Genomic DNA, 20,359 nt, shown 5'->3' with positions numbered 1-20,359 from the left:
GGGATGGGGCAGCCACAACTTCTTGGGGAAAACTGCTCCAGTGCCTCACCATTCCCATAGCGAAGAATTTCTTCCTAATACCTAATCTAAACCTCCCCTCTTTCACTTTAAAGTCATTACCCCTTACCCTGTTACTACATGTTCATGTAAAAAGTCCCTCTGCAGATTTCTAGTAGGTCCTTTCAGGTACTGGAAGGCTGTTATAAGGTCTCCCTGGATCCCTCTTTTCTCCAGCCTGAAGAACCCCAACTCTCTCAGCTTGTCTTCACGGGAGAGGTGCTTTGGCCCTCTGACCACTTTTGTGGTCTTCCTCTAGATCCAGCTGAGTAGGTCCACATCCCTGTGGTGTTGGGGGCCTGGTCACGCTCGTTTTGCTGCAGCCAGCATACAGTTGGCTTTCTGGGCTGCAATCACACATTGCCAGGTAGCGTTGATCTTCTCATCAACCAATGCACTAACTCTTTCTCTTCAGGGCTGCTCTCAATCCATTCTCCTTCCAGCCTGTATTTGCACTTGGGATGCCCCAATTTTTTTAACTCCAGTAATATATAAACCAAATGTAGCAAAAGCATCAGAAAACAGCCTCAAGTTTTCCTCATTTTGATTTTTGTCAAATACAAATGAACTAAATATAAAGAAAAAAAAAAATTAACTTACCTGCTATGAAAGCGACTATTTTCTGCTAAGTATGAATGTGGGCTGCTAATGCACTGCCCAACTTCTTGTGGTGACAGTGGTGAACCATTTGAATATTCACTGGAATGTGAAGGCCTAGAATACTTCTAAGCAAGAGAAGGAGAAAAATAATTCAGTTAATGATTCCTGTTTAAAATGTGCAGGTAAACCTGCACCATGCTTTGCAGAATCTGTTACCATAACAGAAAGGATTCTTAACAGTGATATATCCATTAGACCTTACATTTGGGGACTCATTCCCAAAATATAATGAATTATACTTTTATCGGAGTCCTTTCTTTTAATTGTAGGAAATAAAACATTAGTATTACCAAGCTTGTAACAAGAAGAGAAAGCTCTACCAAAACAAAAAGCTAAAACTTCAAAGTTTGTCAAATAACTAGCAGACATTATAGTTTAATGACCTTTAGCTGTTCTGAAAACAGTCAGCTGTTGTCATATAATGCAGATCTTAGTTTTTTCAGTGTGTCAACTAGCAATATTTAATCCACTGCCAAATGTACAGATGAAGTACATCATCTTTTTTTCTGCTACTGTGAAGTGTTGAAACAGATCCAAAATAAAGAAAAAAATAATCAAATGAAAGAAAACCTTAAAGAAAAATTGCATCTGGAGATGAGGAGGAAGTCTGAGACTTCTAAAAGTAATTGTGTTTTTCAAGTCAATAGATTGTCGTATTAATCACCCCAGAATAGCATATCCTTAAGGAATGAATAAAGACTGAAGAGTAAGAAGTTTCTGTGACATGTTACCTTTGGCCAGTACAGCTGGTTCGAGAGCAGGAGTGTTTTTGAAGGGAAACGGGTGGAATCTAGAGTTAGCCATTCCTTCTCTAATGCAGCCTGCATGAATGAGTAAAGTTAAAGAGTGCACTGATAAAATCAGTTTACTTTTGATAGCTTTTTCAAAGTCTGTTAAATTGTCTTACTCACTGTTCCAAGTGTTTTCAGGTCGTACATCAGAGCTGCCACCTGCAGAGTAATCACACTTAAAACACCTTTGGAGATCTGTATTGTACTTCATTTTTTAAAACTCAGATTAATAGTATTTGTGAGCTGTGGAGATTTTTTTGGGGGGTATTCCATTTGTTAGAGAATATGCATCCTTTCTGTCTCAAATTCTTATTTTATCCCAATATTGTTAATAAACCCAAGTTATTAAAAAAGACTGCCATACAAAGGCCGAATAAATACAGACCTAAGGTATCTAAAGGTCTAAAGAACGTGAACAGCTTTGTTCACTGTTTTCGACTAGTATTTTATATCCAGATGTAGGCGCCTGATCCTGTCAAACTTGTTTTTGTTGAGTTGAATCAGTGAACAATTTTCATTGAAACCTGGTGTTAAAAAAAGGTGAATGCTATATGTACTTATTCCTTCAATGAATCAGTTTTATTTTTGATGTTATGGAATAATTTGCGAACTAAAATAATAGCTTGGAATGAAGAAGGGTGACAAGATTAGGTGCTAACTTGTGTCTCTAGCACTTCAAGGCAGAATTCAGTTTTCTTTCATAAAAGCAAAATTTAGATATTATTTCAAACTCAACCTGCATATGACTTATTTTTCTTAGAAGTCCTTGAGGTTTTTTTGACCATCTGTTCTTTCACTGTATTCTGATAAGTGAGAGAAATAAATTACTCCTACATAGTAAGTTACTGCTGAAGAATTTGGCTTCACTTACACAGGGCTCGGTCACTCAGTCTGTTCTTACTTCAGCAGCAAAGAGCCTGGGGTTCATTCTTTTGCAAATGTCTAATTCATAAAACTGGATTGTGTTTCTCCCATTCATAGAGTATTTAAGATTGCATGATTTCTGACCCTGTGAAATTATCTTAACTTTGGATACCTTTCTATTTAGTTTGCATAAACAGGACTTTGCACAGCCTTAGACTGGTGAAGAAGAAAGTCTTCAAACCCTTTGAAATTCTGAGAGGCAAAAGGATCATATTCCGGCTATTTGAAAAGGTTACTTCAGGTAGTGGTCACATAATTCAGTAACTCTAAGACCACTCTTTTTTATTATAAGGTAATGGTTAACCAGTATTATTCTTCACCTTCCATTCAGACCTAACTGTTCAAAATAAATTTTCAATAAATTTTGATTTTATTTTCATATCTTCAAAGGGATTTATTCTTACATCTTTGTTTCCTTGTTTCTGAACTCCCTGTTCTTTGATTATGGTATGTTTTGGTTTTCATTCTTTCATTTAATAAATCTGGATAAACTCTATGCTCTCATGATTAACTGTTAATGTCCCTTTATGACTCTTCCCCTTCCTACCATTTCAATTAATGATAAACATATAACATTATTCTTTTTACCATACCTCCTCTCTCAGGTGGTTGTATGTGTTAAGAAATCTATGTAAATAAACTGTAGAAGCATGCAACAAATAAAATGTATCACATTCTTTAACTGGTACATTTACCTGCAACCCACTAACCCATATCTTCTCAGTGATTAGTCCTATGCCAATAATAACAACTGAGTGGTTGATTCAAACAATTTTCATTAAAAAAAAGAAAGAAAAAAAAAAAGTCACAGTTAAAATCTATTCCAGAAGCAGATTGTAGTAAATCAAAACACAGGTGATCATTTAAAGATGTGAAACTGGTACAATTCCGACACAGAAGACTGATATGTTTGTATCTCAGCTATGATATATTCAAGTCTTATAATTATCTGGGGTCTATGGGCAGAACAGTCAAAATGCAAAATGAGTAACTGGGAGAAAAAGGAGAAAATCTGACAAAAAACTGCCAGTGAAATCAGATATTAGTTCTCCTTGTCCTCCCTGAATTTACTCTTCAAATGCACTGCACAAATCATATTTCTAGCTTTTCAGATGAGAGTTTTTCACTAATTTTGTAAGTGTGCTTTTGCAACCCAGTTGTAGGTCGACTCAGTTTTTCGCAAAAGCTGTGTCTTCAACTTTGCTGGTATATAAAGGTTTACGAAAGTGGCAAATTTCTGAAGTATTTTTTTTCCTCCTTTATTTGCAAGAGAATCAATACAGTTGGGAGAGGGGTAGACTTCCACTTCTTGTACAATTTAAATGTCAAATAATCTAATTGGTCTTTTGTGTACAATGACATGTCTATTAATTACCTGGGTACACAGAGTACATAAGGAGTGAACGTGATCCACGTTCTAACGAATTTTAGGTACAGCCTGCATCCTAGCTATTTGATTTTCTATCTCTCTGATGAAATTGCTTGTGATAGAAATCAACAAAATCATGAAACATGAAAACTACCACTCCAAAATTGTAATCAATTTTTTGGAACAAAAATAACTTAAGCAGCAAGAATCACTGACTGAATCCTGCTTTATAGTTGTACCATGACCCAATTAAAATTCTTTGCTCTTAACCTTTAGGTTGAAACTTTTCTCACAAGTATTTTCTTAGCCCAGTGTTCACCATTTATTAATTTAATGTTCTTCACAGTGTTTCTATTTCTTTCATAGCCTGTAAAATGTCTATCAGTGTTCTAAGTCTTGAAAATAAATTTCAATGAAAATCTAAAAGCACTTTTCAAAGGTATAAATATGCAAGACAAGAAAAAAAGATAACTGATTTATCATTAAGCACATTTCTCATGCCTATGAATGTGTAGCATATTATAAAAATACACAACACTGACATTTGCTTTGGCCAACAAAAATAAACACAGAATTGATTTTCAAATATATGCTCTTCCACTATGTTTATCCCTAGAGACTTTGACAGTGCTAAGTTCAAGAAACTTTTGTCCATATTTTCCCCATAAATACTGTCCTAAATTAAAACTAATTAAAAGTTTATGACAGAATTACCAATACTTAAGGCTAAAACCTACATCCATTTCTATTGATATTGTCCACAAAAAAAAAAACCCCAAAATCAACAACAAACCAACAATCTGAGATGAATTACAAAGCAAATAAAATTATAGTGCTTGATTATATGGTCTACATAAACTGTTACAGGCATACATTTGTTTCTAAAGCCAAGTTAAGGAACCAATTTCGTAAATACTAAGGTATATATGTAGTGTTACACATACATGTAAATTGCATACAGTTGATTTAGAACACAATTAATTCATCTAAAGATCTCTCACACTTCTGTATCCTCCATACTTTGTGTACAGTGTTAGTTCCAAATCAAAGACTGTATTCATTACTTTTTAAAAGTTGCAATTTTTACAGGTACACAAAACATACAGAGACCTTTATAAATGTTTGTTAAAACTTCACAGAAATAAATTCACTCTAACTTATGATTTGAAATACATTTTTAATACTTGCCAAATTATTCGAAGGTTTCTTTAATTTTATTTTTTTTTTGTGCCAGACTTTGTGTTTGCTTTGATTTAGCTCCTGCTCAAGATACAAATAAAACACTTCCAAGACTAAAAAGAATACAGACCCCCAAAATTCATTATTAAATACAATGCAATTATCCCCGATATCATTCTTCAACAAAAGAAGGTGCAAATATATTTGGGTTTGGGGTTTTCCTTCTGAATTTTATTATTAAAACTTCCATGGTATTAGCTATTTCCATTTATCCACCAGGATCAAACCTATTTATCCTGATTCACAATGTATTTTTTTAACCCTTTAAGAATCTAACCCTACAGGGTTTTTTTCCCCTCTGATATTGCAGCTCATCAACGAACTCTGGAGGCTTATGGACTTTATTCTTTTCATGGCACATTATATATAAAACCTTTTTTTCATGTTGTTATTCCTTCATTTCTAAAACATTTCTATCCCTTCTTTTGCAGACTGCAATCACAATTTACAATCAAACATTAAAATCCTCTGATCCCACAAACAGAATCAAATCCTACAACTATCAAAGTCAGTGACAGTGGTTCTACTAACTTCAACTGGGATTGAATGAGCTATTGAAAAGAAGAGTTTTAGTGCAAATATTATTTACACAATCTAATTCTAGGCATATTTTATATGCTCTGGATTACATTCTGGAGTTACATAATCTTTTATAATATGTGTAGTTTGGACTGTTCTGAGTCCTATTTAAACCATGAACAAAAAATAGCTCACAGAACACAGTGTCAAACCTACACTCAGCTTTGAAGCACTTTGACAAGTAACTGTCCAAACTGTAAATAATGTTATCACATACTGCCTTTCATCTCTGTTAGATCAAGGAGGATCACAAGAGTATAATAAAAACCAAACCAATTTCCAAAACTGTGCTATGGTTAGAAGCAGAGGATGCAAGAAGACATTAAATATATAGGCTGAAAAAGAAGACCAGCATTTGATACGCAACTCTGCTCTGGGTCAGACCAAGTATCTGTCTACATCAGTAGATTGATACGTGTTTCCAGAAGAGTTCAGTAGCAGATGCTTTTGGAAAGATTGAAAGAAACTGGACATGTTGGAGACAATCTTTTTCTTGGTATATTCTTTCAGATCTTGGAAATTGGTAGTTTAAGGACTTTCTGCTAAAGTGGTGTGGATTAACTGCAAAAGGTCAACATGTTTGCTGCCACTGGAGCTGAAGCTGCCTGGGGTCTCCAAGTATGGTGAACCTCAGAATCACAAGCTGAATCACCATCTGTCAAAACTGTAAAACTACTTTTGAAAATCAGGGAGAACTAACTCTTTATACCTCCTTCCTTTCTTATTTCATTTCTTCATTGATTCATTCACTGTTTGCAGAACAGCAATGGTTTAGCCAGATAAAATGTTTTACTGATATTTACGTACTGCTTTTATTTATACAGCATGTAAGAGAAAAATAGGAAAATAAGCCACTGAAAATAAACAAGCAGAAGAAAATTTATATCCAAACCTCCCTTTGAACTCAGATTCATTCACAGGGACTGTAAGAATGAAGACCCTAGGCCCACTGTAGGAGAGGATCTGGTACGAGACCATCTTAAGAACCTGAATGTATGCAAGTCCGTGGGACCTGATGAAATCCATCTGCGGGTCCTCCAAGGAGCTGACAAATGAAGTTGCTAAGCCACTGGCCATCATATTTGAAAAATCATGGCAGTCAGGTGAAGTTCCCAACGACTGGAAAAAGGGAAATATAACCCCCATTTTCAAGAAGGTGAAAACGGATGACCCGGGGAATTACAGACCAGTCAGTCTCACCTCTGTGCCTGGCAAAATCTTGGAGCACATTCTCCTGGAAGGCATGCTAAGGCACATGAAAAACAACAAGGTAGTTGGTGATGGCCAGCATGGCTTCACTAAGGGGAAATCCTGCCTGGCCAATTTGATGGCCTTCTACAATGGGGCTACGGAATTGATGGATAAGGGTAAAGCAGTTGATGTCATCTACCTGGACTTGTGCAAAGCATTAGACACTGTCCCACACGACATCCTTCTCTCTAAATTGGAGAGATATCAATTTGATGGATGGACCACTCGGTGGATAAAGAACTGGCTGGATGGCCGCACACAAAGAGTTGTGGTCAATGGCTCGATGTCCAGCTGGAGACCGGTAATGAGTGGTGTCCCTCAGGGATCCGTGTTGGGATCGGTCTTGTTTAACATCTTCGTCGCTGACATAGACAGTGGGATTAAGTGCGCCCTCAGCAAGTTTGCTGATGACACCAAGCTGTGTGGTCCGGTTGATATGCTGGAGGGAAGGGATGGCATCCAGAGGGACCCTGACACGCTTGTAAGGTGGGCTGATGCCAACCTTATGAAGTTCAACCACGACAGGTGCAAGGTCCTACACCTGGGTCGGAGCAATCCCAGGCACAGCTACAGACTGGGCAAAGAAGAGATTCAGAGCAGCCCTGCAGAGAAGGACTTGGGGGTGATGGTCAATGAGAAAATGAACATGAGCCAGCAGTGTGCGCTCGCAGCCCAGAAAGCCAACCGTATCCTGGGCTGCATCAAAAGGAGCGTGACCAACAGGTCGAAGGAGGTGATCCTGCCCCTCTACTCTGCTCTTGTGAGACCTCACCTGGAGTATTGAGTGCAGTTCTGAAGTCCTCAACATAAAAAGGACATGGAACTGCTGGAACAAGTCCAGAGGAGGGCCACGAGGATGATTAGGGGACTGGAGCACCTCCCGTATAAAGACAGGCTGAGGAAGTTGGTGCTGCTCAGCCTGGAGAAGAGAAGGCTGCGTGGGGACCTCATAGCAGCCTTCCAGTATCTGAAGGGGGCCTATAGGGATGCTGGGGAGGGCCTCTTCGTCAGGGACTGTAGTGACAGGACAAGGGGTAACGGGTTAAAACTTAAACAGGGGAAGTTTAGATTGGATATAAGGAGGAAATTCCTTCCTGTTAGGGTGGTGAGACACTGGAATTGGTTGCCCAGGGAGGTTGTGAGTGCTCCATCCCTGGCGGTGTTCAAGGCCAGGTTGGATGAAGCCTTGTGTGGGGTGGTTTAGTGTGAGGTGTCCCTGCCCATGGCAGGGGGGTTGGAACTAGATGATCTTGAGGTCCTTTCCAACACTAACTGTTCTATGATTCTGTGACACCAAGCTGTGTGGTTTGGTTGATACACCGCAGGGAAGGAATGCCATCCAGAGGGACCTTGACATGCTTGTAAGGTGGGCTGATGCCAACCTTATGAAGTTTAACCATGACAAGTGCAAGGTCCTACACCTGGGCTGGAGCAATCCCAGGTACAGCTACAAGTTGGGCAAAGAAGAGATTCAGAGCAGCCCTGCGGAGAAGGACTTGGGGGTGTTGGTTGATGAGAAAATAAACATGAGAGCCAGCAGTGTGTGCTCACAGCCCAGAAAGCCAACTGCATCCTGGGCTGCATCAAAAGGAGCGTGACCAGCAGGTCGAAGGAGGTGATCCTGCCCCTCTACTCTGCTCTTGTGGGACCTCACTTGGGAGTACTGTGTGCAGTTCTGGTGTCCTCAACATAGAAAGGACATGGAACTGTTGGAACAAGTTGAGAGGAGGGCCACGAGGATAATCAGGGGACTGGAGCACTTCCCGTATGGAGGCACTTGTATTGGAGGGAGCCAGTGATACTGCTTGTGTTCGCTGTGAGCAAATAAATGACCTGCTCAGGCAGGTGGCTGAACTGAGGGAGGAGGTAGAAAGGTTGAGAGCCATTAGAGAGTGTGAAAGTGAAATAGATTGGTGGAACCACACCCTAAGGCAAGGGCAGAGGGAAGTGGTTCAACAAGATATGGATCCCCTTCCCTCCTACCATCAGACAGAAGGAGAGAGCTTAATGGACAAGGATGGATGGAGGGAGGTTCCTCCTCGGACAGGTAAGCGAAAACCCTCACAATCCCTTCCTCCCTCCCAGTTGCCCTTGAATAACAGGTACGAGGTCTTGGAACTTCAGGGCCAGGTGAATGGAGATGGTGAGGCAAATCTATCTAGTGAGTCACCCAGGGCTAGTCACTCACCCACATACCTCAGAACTTCTCCAACCAAGAAGAAAAGAAGAGTAATTGTGGTGGGTGACTCCCTTCTGAGGGGAACAGAAGGGCCCATTTGTCGACCGGATCCACCCCACAGGGAGGTCTGCTGCCTGCCTGGGGCTCGGATTAGAGATGTTAAAAAGAAGCTCTCTGAACTGGTGCAGCCGTCTGACTACTACCCACTGCTGGTTTTTCAGGTTGGCAGTGACGAAATTATTACGAGGAACGTAAGGGCAATGAAGAGAGACTACAGGGCCCTGGGACGGCTGGTTAAAGGGTCTGGAGCGCAAGTGGTGTTTGCCTCCGTACCTGTTGCAAGCGAGGGTGAAGGGATATATAAGAAGACTCTGCAGGTTAATGTATGGCTACGTGACTGGTGCCAAAGGCAGGGGTTTGGGTTTTTCAGTCACGGGCTGCTGTATGTGACACCTGGTTTGCTGGTGACAGGCGGGATACACCAGTCCCAGAGAAGAAAAAGGGTTTTGGGGCAGGAGTTAGCAGGGCTTATTGACAGGGCTTTAAACTAGTTATGAAGGGGGGAGGGGATTTAACTGGGCCTGTTGGGGACAAGCCCAAGAGGAACATGCTAGGGATTGAAGGATGGCGGGCTAAGGAGGACTATCAATCTCTTGTTTCACTTGTGGGAAAGGATAGCTTTTTAGACCCTGTCCCGCAGGGGAAAAAGGGTACTAGGACTGGCTCCCTGAAATGCCTGTACACCAATGCACGCAGCATGGGGAATAAACAGGAGGAGTTAGAAGTCTGTGTGCGGGCTAAAGGTTATGATCTAGTGGCGATTACAGAGACATGGTGGGACAGTTCACATGACTGGAATGTGGTCATGGATGGCTATGTCCTTTTTAGGAAAGATAGGTCAGCAAAGCGAGGTGGTGGAGTGGCTCTTTACGTGAGAGAGCAACTAGAATGTATTGAGTTCTGTCCGGGGTCGGATGAGGAGCAAGTGGAATGTCTGTGGGTACGAATCAAGGGGCTGACTGGCACGGGTGATACAGTTGTGGGGGTCTATTACAGACCTCCTGATCAGGACGAAGGAGTTGATGAGGCTTTCTACAGGCAACTGGAAGTAGCCTCGCGACTACATGCCTTAGTCGTCGTGGGGGACTTTAATTACCCCGATATTTGCTGGAAGACTCACACAGCCAGTCATTCACAGTCTAGGAGGTTCCTCGAGTGCATTGATGATAATTTCTTAATGCAAATGGTGGACGTACCAACTAGGGGAGCAGCGCTGCTAGATTTAGTACTCGCCAACAAGGAGGGTTTGGTCGAAGTGGTGACGGTCAATGGCAGCCTTGGCTGCAGTGACCATGAGATGGTGGAGTTTAGGATCCTGTGTGGGAGGAATAGAATACCTAGCAAAGCCACAGTTCTGGATTTCCGAAGGGCCAACTTTGGCCTCTTCAGTCAACTGCTAAGGGAAGTCTCATGGGAAAGTGTACTAGGCGGTAAAGGGGCTCAAGATAGTTGGTTAGCATTCAAGGACCGCTTCTTCCAAGCTCAGGATCGGAGCGTCCCAATAAGTAGGAAGTCAAGTAAGGGATCTAGGAGACCGGCGTGGTTAAACAAAGAGCTGCTGGGCAAACTCAAGTGGAAAAGGAGAATCTATGGATTATGGAAGGAGGGGCTGGCCGCTTGGGAGGAATATAGGACAGTTGTTAGAGGATGTAGGGAGGCAATTAGGACAGCTAAGGCCTCCTTGGAACTCAATCTTGCTAGTCGGGTTAAAGACAATAGAAAGGGCTTCTTCAAATACATAGCAAATAAAACTAACACAAGAGGCAATATAGGCCCACTGCTGAACGAAGTGGGTACCCTGGAGACAGAGGATATAAAGAAGGCAGAGGTGCTGAATGCCTTCTTTGCCTCTGTCTTTACTCCTGCAGACTCTCCCCGAGGGCCCCGGATTTCTATAGCCCCAGAAGGAGTCAGGACAAAGGAGGAGTTTGCTTTGGTAGATGAGGATTGGGTTAGGGATCAGCTATGCAAACTGGACATCTGTAAATCGATGGGTCCGGATGGAATGCACCCACGGGTGCTGAGGGAGCTGGCGGAGGTCATTGCTAGGCCACTTTCCATCATCTTTGGTAAGTCGTGGGAAACGGGCGAGGTGCCTGAGGATTGGCGGATGGCAAAGGTCACACCAATCTATAAGAAGGGCAAGAAGGAGGACCCGGGTAATTATAGACCGGTCAGCCTTACCTCCATCCCTGGAAAGGTGATGGAACAACTTATTCTTGACTCCATCACTAGGCATATCAAGGATGAGGGGGTCATTAAGAACAGCCAACATGGTTTTATGAGGGGGAAGTCATGTATGACCAACCTTATAGCCTTCTATGAGGAAGTGACTAGGTGGAGGGATGATGGTAGAGTGGTAGATGTAGTTTTTCTTGATTTCAGTAAGGCATTTGATACTGTCTCCCACAGCATCCTCATAGATAAGCTAAGGAAGTGTGGGCTTGACGATCAAGTAGTGAGGTGGATCGAGAACTGGTTGAAAGGAAGAAGGCAGAGAGTTGTGGTCAATGGCGCAGAATCTAGCTGGAGGTCTGTGACTAGTGGAGTTCCTCAGGGGTCGGTGCTGGGACCGGTGCTGTTTAATATTTTCATCAATGACCTGGATGAGGGAACTGAGTGCACCCTCAGCAAGTTTGCTGATGACACAAAACTGGGAGGAGTGGCTGACACACCAGAGGACTGTGCTGCCATTCAGCGAGACCTGGACAGGCTGGAGAGTTGGGCGGGGAGAAACTTGATGAAATTTAACAAGGGCAAGTGTAGAGTCTTGCATCTGGGGAAGAACAACCCCATGTACCAGTACAGGTTGGGGGGTGACCTGCTGGAAAGTAGTGAAGGGGAAAGGGACCTGGGGGTCCTGGTGGATAGGAGGATGACCATGAGCCAGCAATGTGCTCTTGTGGCCAAGAAGGCAAATGGCATCTTAGGGTGCATTAGAAAGGGAGTGGTTAGTAGGTCAAGAGAGGTTCTCCTCCCCCTCTACTCAGCCTTGGTGAGGCCGCATCTGGAATATTGTGTCCAGTTCTGGGCCCCTCAATTCAAGAAGGACAGGGAATTGCTTGAAGGAGTCCAGCGCAGAGCCACAAAGATGATTAAGGGAGTGGAACATCTCCCTTATGAGGAGAGGCTGAGGGAGCTGGGTCTCTTTAGCTTGGAGAAGAGGAGACTGAGGGGTGACCTCATCAATGTTTACAAATATGTAAAGGGTAGGTGTCAGGATGATGGAGCTAGGCTTTTTTCAGTGATATCCAGTGATAGGACAAGGGGCAATGGGTGTAAACTGGAGCATAGGAAGTTCCACGTTAACATCAGGAAGAACTTCTTTACTGTAAGAGTGACAGAGCACTGGAACAGGTTGCCCAGGGGGGTTGTGGAGTCTCCTACACTGGAGATATTCAAGGCCCGCCTGGACAAGTTCCTGTGTGATGTACTGTAGGTTACCCTGCTCTTGCAGGGGGGTTGGACTAGATGATCTTTTTAGGTCCCTTCCAACCCTTGGGATTCTGTGATTCTGTGATAGGCCGAGAAAGTTGGGGCTGTTCAGCCTGGAGAAGCAAAGGATGTGTGGAGACATCATAGCAGCCTTCCAGTATCTGAAGGGGGCATACAAGGATGCTGGAGAGGGACTCTTCACTAGGGACTGTAGTGATAGGACAAGGGGTAACTAGTTAAACAGGGGAAGTTTAGATTGTATATAAGGAAGAAGTTCTTTACTGTAAGGGTGGTGAGGCACTGGAATGGGTTGCCCAGGGAAGTTGTGAATGCTCCACCCCTGGCAGTGTTCAAGGCCAGACTGGACAGAGCCTTGGGTGGCATGGTTTAGTGGGAGGTGTCCATGCCCATGGCAGGACGGTTGGAAGTAGATGATCTTAAGGTCCTTTCCAACCCTAACTATTCTATGATTCTATGATTCATGACTGCTCCTGAACACTACAATAGAGTAGAAGGAATGGGAGGGGGGAAAAAGGGTATTTTATAAAAAAAAAATATATATATATATAAAATCCACATTGCAATTTCACAAAAATTGTGTGTGGAATGCTTTTCTTAAAAAAAATAAGATTCACCTTTCAGTTCACCTGCCTGGTTTTGTCTAACCTGTTTCTCTGAACTTCTCCCCTCAGTAAGGCAGGCCATTAGTGTCATTTTCAGTTAGAAAGGCCCTTTTTCCACCATATTTTACAAAGTATCTACATTCCTATGTTTTGCCCAGAGAAGTGGTAGATGTGTCATCCGTGGAGACATTCAAGGCCACTCTGGCTGTGGTTCTGGGGAACCTGATCTAGTTCAAGGGGTTCCTGCTCACTGCAGGGGGGGTTGGACTAGATGACCTTTGAAAGTCCGTTCCAACCCAAACTATTCTATGATTCTACGATACTACATTATTTTTTAATAAGAATATGTAATAAGACAAAATTAACAAATTTGAAGGATTTTTCCACTAGTTTTCTTTATAGAATACAAGTTTATACAAAGTTCTTCAGTGTGGCAATATCCTTGATTTCTACTTCCCTAGTTTTTAGTGAGTGTATTTCAATAGTGCAGTTAAAATCTAGTTTACTCCAAGAAAATAAAACAAAAAGTTAAAACAAAAAGATAAGTGAAAGATGGTACTTTAACCCAAGGCAGAACATTCATTGGCATTCTACGACTATTTCAAATAAGCTGGCAAAATTTCTTTTTGGGCAATATATGCCACAGACAGAACTGCTTTTCCTAGTGTTGGATAGTCTGTAGTTTAATAATTGATCAGACTGGGAGGGCAAGCGGTCAGGCAGAAGGATCATATGCTGAAGGTTATCCCTGTGGACGCTCACAACAGAAAAGAGCCTATTACAAGCAGCCGTACCAGCCATTCTATACTGTCTTTCATCTGGCAGAAAACTGTAACTTTCTCTCTTGGTTCCTGGCAAACATATTTCACTCTGTGGAGTATTTAATTCAAATATCGTACTACTCCAGGACAACATCTTTAATTTCTTTTTAAACAAAACTTCATTTCTGCCAAGGCCCAAATATTCTTTGCTGGAAGTGTCCTCTCTAAAAGCCTAAGTAAGTTTTGAGAAACTTCTTAAGAAATCACAAAGTTTTAGCTCTTGTAGCTGATACAGAAGGACCAGATAATTTTTCTATGCTGATTTATATACTGGTGACAGGCTGTGATTGAAAACTTCCTTTGAAATTAAAGATCTGAATATATGTGTGTATTTAGCTTTTTATTTCACCCAGTCTTTTAGGAAGCAGATTGCTCTATATGGTAGTTTTTCTGAGTTACTCAAGTTCATGTGTAAAGCTTAGCTCAGCGTTAGGAAGCTGAATATCAGTTCAGACACACTTTCCAAAACACTTCCAAAGGTAAGATAGCATCAAATACAAACATTCTTAACTGAATCATCTATTAGTTGCATTATTGTTCGATTTCCAACACCACAACACTTCAGTCTAAGTTCTGCCATTTTAAAATGTATGTAAATGTGTTGACTTGAACAAACTTATAAAAAAACCTGCAGACTTCTTTTTATTAGCTTAGTGAATATGTTTTATAGAAAACGGATCTCTGAACTGCAAGCAGTAGAAAAAATAGTCTCTTTCTCTGGGTTTGTCTTTCATGATTTTTCACATATTTTATGTGGTGAAGATAAACAGGTTAGCACCCTAATAAAGGTTATTTTAACCTTTGGCAATGCTTCTTTTTCAACCCTGTCTTTATATAAGACAAGAGAATTAGGAAAGAAAGCTGGGCATGGCTGCATTCTTATGACTGCTAAAACCAAACAATGTTTCAAGCCAAAAAAAGTAGCAAGTATCATCTTATTTCCAGAGAAACATTGCAATGATTAATTGACCCCAAGAGATTTTATAAACTTAAAAAAGCTGGTTAATTACTAGAGTACATTCTTGTAGGAAAATTAGAGAACAAATGTAGTTGTGTAGATGTCCATTTATAAGAAGTATGCATTGACAATTACTGGAAAAATCGTAATATTCTCTTAAGAAAAACACTAAAGAAAATTTTATTGGGGAATGTCTTATCCAAATGTAATGTCTCCAAAATATTTTATATGGAGAAATCTGTTCTCTCAAATCCTAATACATTATTAGGATATGTAATCCGATTACACATATACATGTGTAACTATGTGATTTCTCTAGACATGTATTACTAAAATTATGGAAATAATTTATTTCAGAATATATAAAAGTAAATAAATAATGAAAATTTCAGGGACACTAAAAGTTTTCAGTCGCAAAAAAGGTTGATTGTGTACATACATAATTAACTTTCCAAAAGTCTGAATCTTATTGTACTTCATGTCAGTCGTTCTTGACCTGCATGACCCAAATTTTTCTAGAAATGCATTTTTGTCTTAAGCCTGACAAGTGTTCAAACCAAGCTCTGGGTCCTACATCTTTTTTTTTTTTTTAATACAAGAATAAACAATACAAATGGGTAAATGGTAACCTCAGCTTCAGAGGTTAGACACGGCTCAAGTAAGCATAAGAAATGTATGCTTCAAAGAAACTTTTGAGATGTATACCCCCACACACCTCAATAAACATCAGGCTCCTAGCACTGAATTCAGACCACCCCTCAAAAAGGCTCTCAGACCCCAGATGCAGTCTTTCCACATTAAAATGACAAGAATATTCAGCTCTTTCCCTCTCTGACTCTGCCACATTATACAGACTTTAGCTGATATGTCCCTAAAAGCCTTTTCCCAAGTTCTTGCACCTCTGTGAAAACAAACAAAATTTTCAGGGGGCAATGAATCAAAAAATGCAGCAAACTAAACAGCCAAAGGATCGCTCATCCTCATCCCTTAAATACTGTACATTCAAAGAACATAGAATTTCAAAGGAATATAATCTGAAATGTTCTATCAAGTTTGGGAAATCAATACTGAAAAGACAATAGAAAAGAAAGCTGTACTTCAGCTTGCATTTATTGTCAAAGGGAAGGCAGGCAGAAGCACAGGGTATTAAAAATAGATTAGTCTCAAGTTTATAGTCATCTAACCTTTAATATGTTTCAAAGTTCTTGTCACATGAGACATTTGACTCAATTTCAAGACAATGTTTCCTTTTTGTTTAAAAGTCCTTATTTCACAAATAATATCAAAAAAGTATTTGGAAGATAAAGAGCAAAGGACTCAGTTGTAAGCATATGTTTTTTGAAACTGATGATAAAAAAACTCTAATTACACCAAACCCACTTAACTGTAAAGAAGATATGTATTATCTCTCAGTTTCATTTATACAGTCCTCCTTATATGCTCGTAGCAATAATTTTTTTATTTGAAATAAACTATGTACAAAGGAATCTGCAAGTTGAAATTTGTTGATTCATAACTGTAGTCTTAACTTACTCTTTTGGAGCCTACACTGCTACTTTCCCGGAAATTCAAGAACTTTAGCAGCTGATTCTTTGGGACGTTTTCCTATTATTAACCAGATGATGACTTTAACAGTATTTAGCATCTAGGATTCCTTAGCCCACTCCATTCAAGGACAAACTAGACATAAACAGATTTTAGCTAAATTCAGATTGCATTACAGGGTATGGGTTGCTGGGTTGTTTTTCCCCATCTCTATTGCCACTATTAGAAACTCAAGAATTGCATGGCAAAGAAAGTCCATTAGGGCCCTAGATCCTATTTTGAGGTACTGGTTCCTAGACAGTCAGCCCTAGTCAAGTGTTGCATGGGATGACTCTAGCCCGTATGTTGGACTTCGCAGTTGCTTTTGCTGAACTTCATGAGATCAACCTGTTTATCTAGACTGTGCAGGCTGCTCTGAAGAACACCGTGGTTCTACAGCATACTGACCGCTGCTCCCAGTTTAGTATTATCTGCACACTTGCTGAGATTGCATTCTGTTCCATCATACAGGTTATTAATTCAAATATTAACTACTTTGGTCTCCCTACCATCCATTAATTACTGTCCCCAAGTTGGATTTTGCACTACAGAACACAACTATTTGAGACTGGCAGTCCAGTTAATTTGCCACCCTCTTGTCCAGCCCATACCTCAACAAATTTTGAGAATAAGACTGCATGAGACTGTTGATGGCCTTGCTAAAATAAAGGCATTCAATATGCACTGCCCTCACCTTATTCATAGTGCCAGTCCCCTTGTGATAGAAAGCAATAATCAGCCCTTGGTAAACCCATGTTGGCTGCTCTCAATCACCTTCTTTCACGGGTTTAGCAATGGCTTCTGAGAGGATTTGCTCCACAACCTTCCCAGGAACTGAGGTAAGGTTGATTGGCCTGTAGTTCTTTGAATCTTTCTTCTTGTCTTTCTCGAAGATGGGTGTGATGCCTGCCCTTTTTCAGTCACTAGTAACCTCCACCAGTTGTCATGATCTCTCAAAGATGATAGAGACTGACCTCAAAATTATGTCAGCTTGATCAGTCCTCTTGGATGCATCCCATCTGTTTCATGGAACTTGTATATGTTCAGGTGAGTTAAGCTGTGCTGTGGTTGGATAACAGCTGCTACGTTCTAAACTAAGATGACTTCAAGCTCCAGGCAATGAGACATGTATGGATTTAATTGTGGAGGAGAAAGGAAGCTGACATCTCACTTTCCTCTTTGGTTCCTCCAAAAGTACTGCTATTTTACTCAATTACAGTATTGGCTGTATCAATGGCCTCTTCTCACAGAGAACAGACAAGCCAGTTAGGATAGCTCCCGAAATTTTTAAATAGACATTACTAAAAAAATATTTTTTTCATTGGAAATCAAGGTATGTGGACATGGTAAAAATCAAACATTTAACTAGATCTATAACACAATCTATACCAACACAAAAATGTCAATTTTAACATTATGCAAAATTAAAGAACTTAGGGAAGATATATTCAGTGATTTGTGATCCTTAGGCTCAGCATTTAAGAGATTCCAGATGCAAATGTACTCTTTGAGAAGAACTGATGGCTCTCTTATTACTCCCATTTACAATGAGGCATTTGGCTTAGAATGGCTTTTCCTTTGAGGCTACAGTAATGAGTCTAAAACTCCACAGAACTAAGACTTCTACTTTTGTATATTTTTTCCATTGCTTGGCCTCTTTATTCAATTCCAATGCTTTACTTTCTCTTTAGAGGAATGAGACTAGGAAGTACAATTAATTACATATACTTTGATATGTCATACACGCTAAATATAATTTAGAAAAATACTATACCATTTGGCTAAATATCTTTAGTGTCCTGCATCATTAGTGAGCTTCAAACTGAGATCTCACGGTGGAAGGTCAGAAAGCAGTCAAAGCACATTCTGCATGAGCTGTAAAGCTGGAGTGTTAGCAACAGCCACAACTCCTAATAGCTTTGTTTGTGTTTATTTTATCGGACACTGACTGCAACAATGTACTTTCAAGCCCAGGATATCTATCAGATAACTAGAAAACAAGATTTCAGCTTTTTAAATAAGCCTCATTGCTGAAAGAGGTAAAAAAAGGGGCTTTACATATCTGATGATGCCACAGACTGAGAATGGTATGCAATTCCTTAACATAGCAGCTGAAGAAACATGATCATACTAAGACATTGTTTATACACACTTACTGAGAAGGTTGTTCTTCCAATATGTTACTTAGGAGAGAGTTTTTCCCCTGCTTTTTAAAGAAAATGGATCTAACGAAATTTTATCATACACTTTTTTTCTTTTCTACAACATTGTGACTTTTTCGTAACTTTGATGAAAAAAAGGATCATATTCTCTACAGTATACCATATAGAAAGGCTGGATACTGATCTGACATTTATAAGCAATTACAAGAGCTAGACATGTGTAAATGTGTCAAGATACAAGAAATATAGAGACATTCTAATCCATAGGCTACACTTATTTCCTGGCACTAGCCAGAAAACAGAAAACTGTCTGTGAAAGACTGATCTGAAATCAGACTCTGCTATTGCCTCAAAGACTGGTATGAGAAGCTGAGTCTCCAGTCAGACCCTGACACTGTCACAAGCCCACAGTCACAAGCTCAAAGCCTGAGACAAACCACATAAAGAAGGACTATATTAAAACAAAACACATTGCATGTGTCTAGTTTCGACATGTGATAAGAACACTAAAATGAGGTGTAAAGAAATTGTTGTTCTAATTGCTGTTTACTTTTCAAGAGTTATGACATATAACGTAGTTTTTCTTCTCTCTCCTCCCCTCTTCCCCCTGCACTCCCTCCAAAAAAGAAAACAAAAGAATCCCCAGAAAACAACACAGAGAACTGCTACCTAGCTGCCATGGAAGGAAAGAAAAAAAAAAAAAAAAAAGGAATAGCTATGTGTCTGAGTGTGGATATGTAACGTGAGGAAATGAAACTGGGAAGGAACTGGGAAGGAAATGGAAGGAAATGGGAAGGAAATGGGAAGGAAGGAAGAAAACTCCCTGTCTATAATTTCAAAAAGACTGGGATTTTAAAATTCTGCATAATAAAGCTCAGAAGCAGGATAACACTTTATCTCAGGCCAACAAATTTGTTCCCTTTGATGAAGAAAACAGTGACAGTTTTCTTTTTAGCTTGGTTGCAAATTACAAAGTTACTTTCTCTTTTGAAAAGTATGACTAGATAGCCCTGATTTAAAACCAAATTCAAAAAATGGTATTTTGAGAAAAACAGTATTTACTTTCTATGTATGTATGTAAGTACCACCATTACTGGTACTTACCTTGGTAAGAATAAGACATATGTCCATATGCTGACTCAGTGTAGGAAAAAAATTATTCAGTAGTCATTGTTCTGAGTAAAAAAATGTCTTAAAACTGATCATATTCAACTGGTTCAGCTTTCTGTCACGCTGGCAAGTTCAGCCATTTTGTATTTGGCTTTTACCATATTCACATTGAGAAAATAACAATGCTGATGGTTACACAGTACAGAAAATAAGAACTGTGTCAAGCAAGTATGTTGTCAGATTTTGTCCACCAGAGGTGAAATGAGCTCCGCCTTGTAGATCATGTGCTACATGGATGGACTGCTGATGAAAGGCTGCCTTAAGATCAGCCTTCTGGAGCATATAAGGTGGAATTCTCCGAAGTCCACATGAAAGACATGAAAATATCACAAAATACCAGACTCATACTTCCTGAGACATATGTTGGCCAGATCTTTCATCTCATCTGGGATAGCCTGTTTGACACTGCACAATACAACAGACATAAAACACTACTGCCATCAATTGCTTCTGAATGTCTTTGGCAAGTATGAGAGCTGATATGAATACAAGATACC

General features: G+C 40.2%; 1 protein-coding gene across 1 annotated transcript in view; it reads right to left on the bottom strand.

The window, feature by feature from the left end:
- LRRIQ1 (leucine rich repeats and IQ motif containing 1) overlaps positions 1-20,359 on the bottom strand; it is a 116,687-nt gene that overhangs the window by 49,517 nt on the left and 46,811 nt on the right. Inside the window, exons 19-20 of the mRNA XM_065669733.1 lie at positions 1,449-1,538; positions 658-782 (exon numbers count right to left, since the gene is read on the bottom strand). Of these exons, the coding sequence (XP_065525805.1) occupies positions 658-782; positions 1,449-1,538 (215 nt within the window). The remainder of the gene's footprint in view (positions 1-657; positions 783-1,448; positions 1,539-20,359) is intronic.

This window comes from Lathamus discolor, chromosome 1, assembly GCF_037157495.1.
Source record: "Lathamus discolor isolate bLatDis1 chromosome 1, bLatDis1.hap1, whole genome shotgun sequence".
In the NCBI taxonomy this organism is placed as follows: Eukaryota; Metazoa; Chordata; class Aves; order Psittaciformes; family Psittacidae; genus Lathamus; species Lathamus discolor.
The sequence above is the reverse complement of the archived record's forward strand: the minus strand, read 5'-3'. Positions and strand labels throughout refer to the sequence as shown.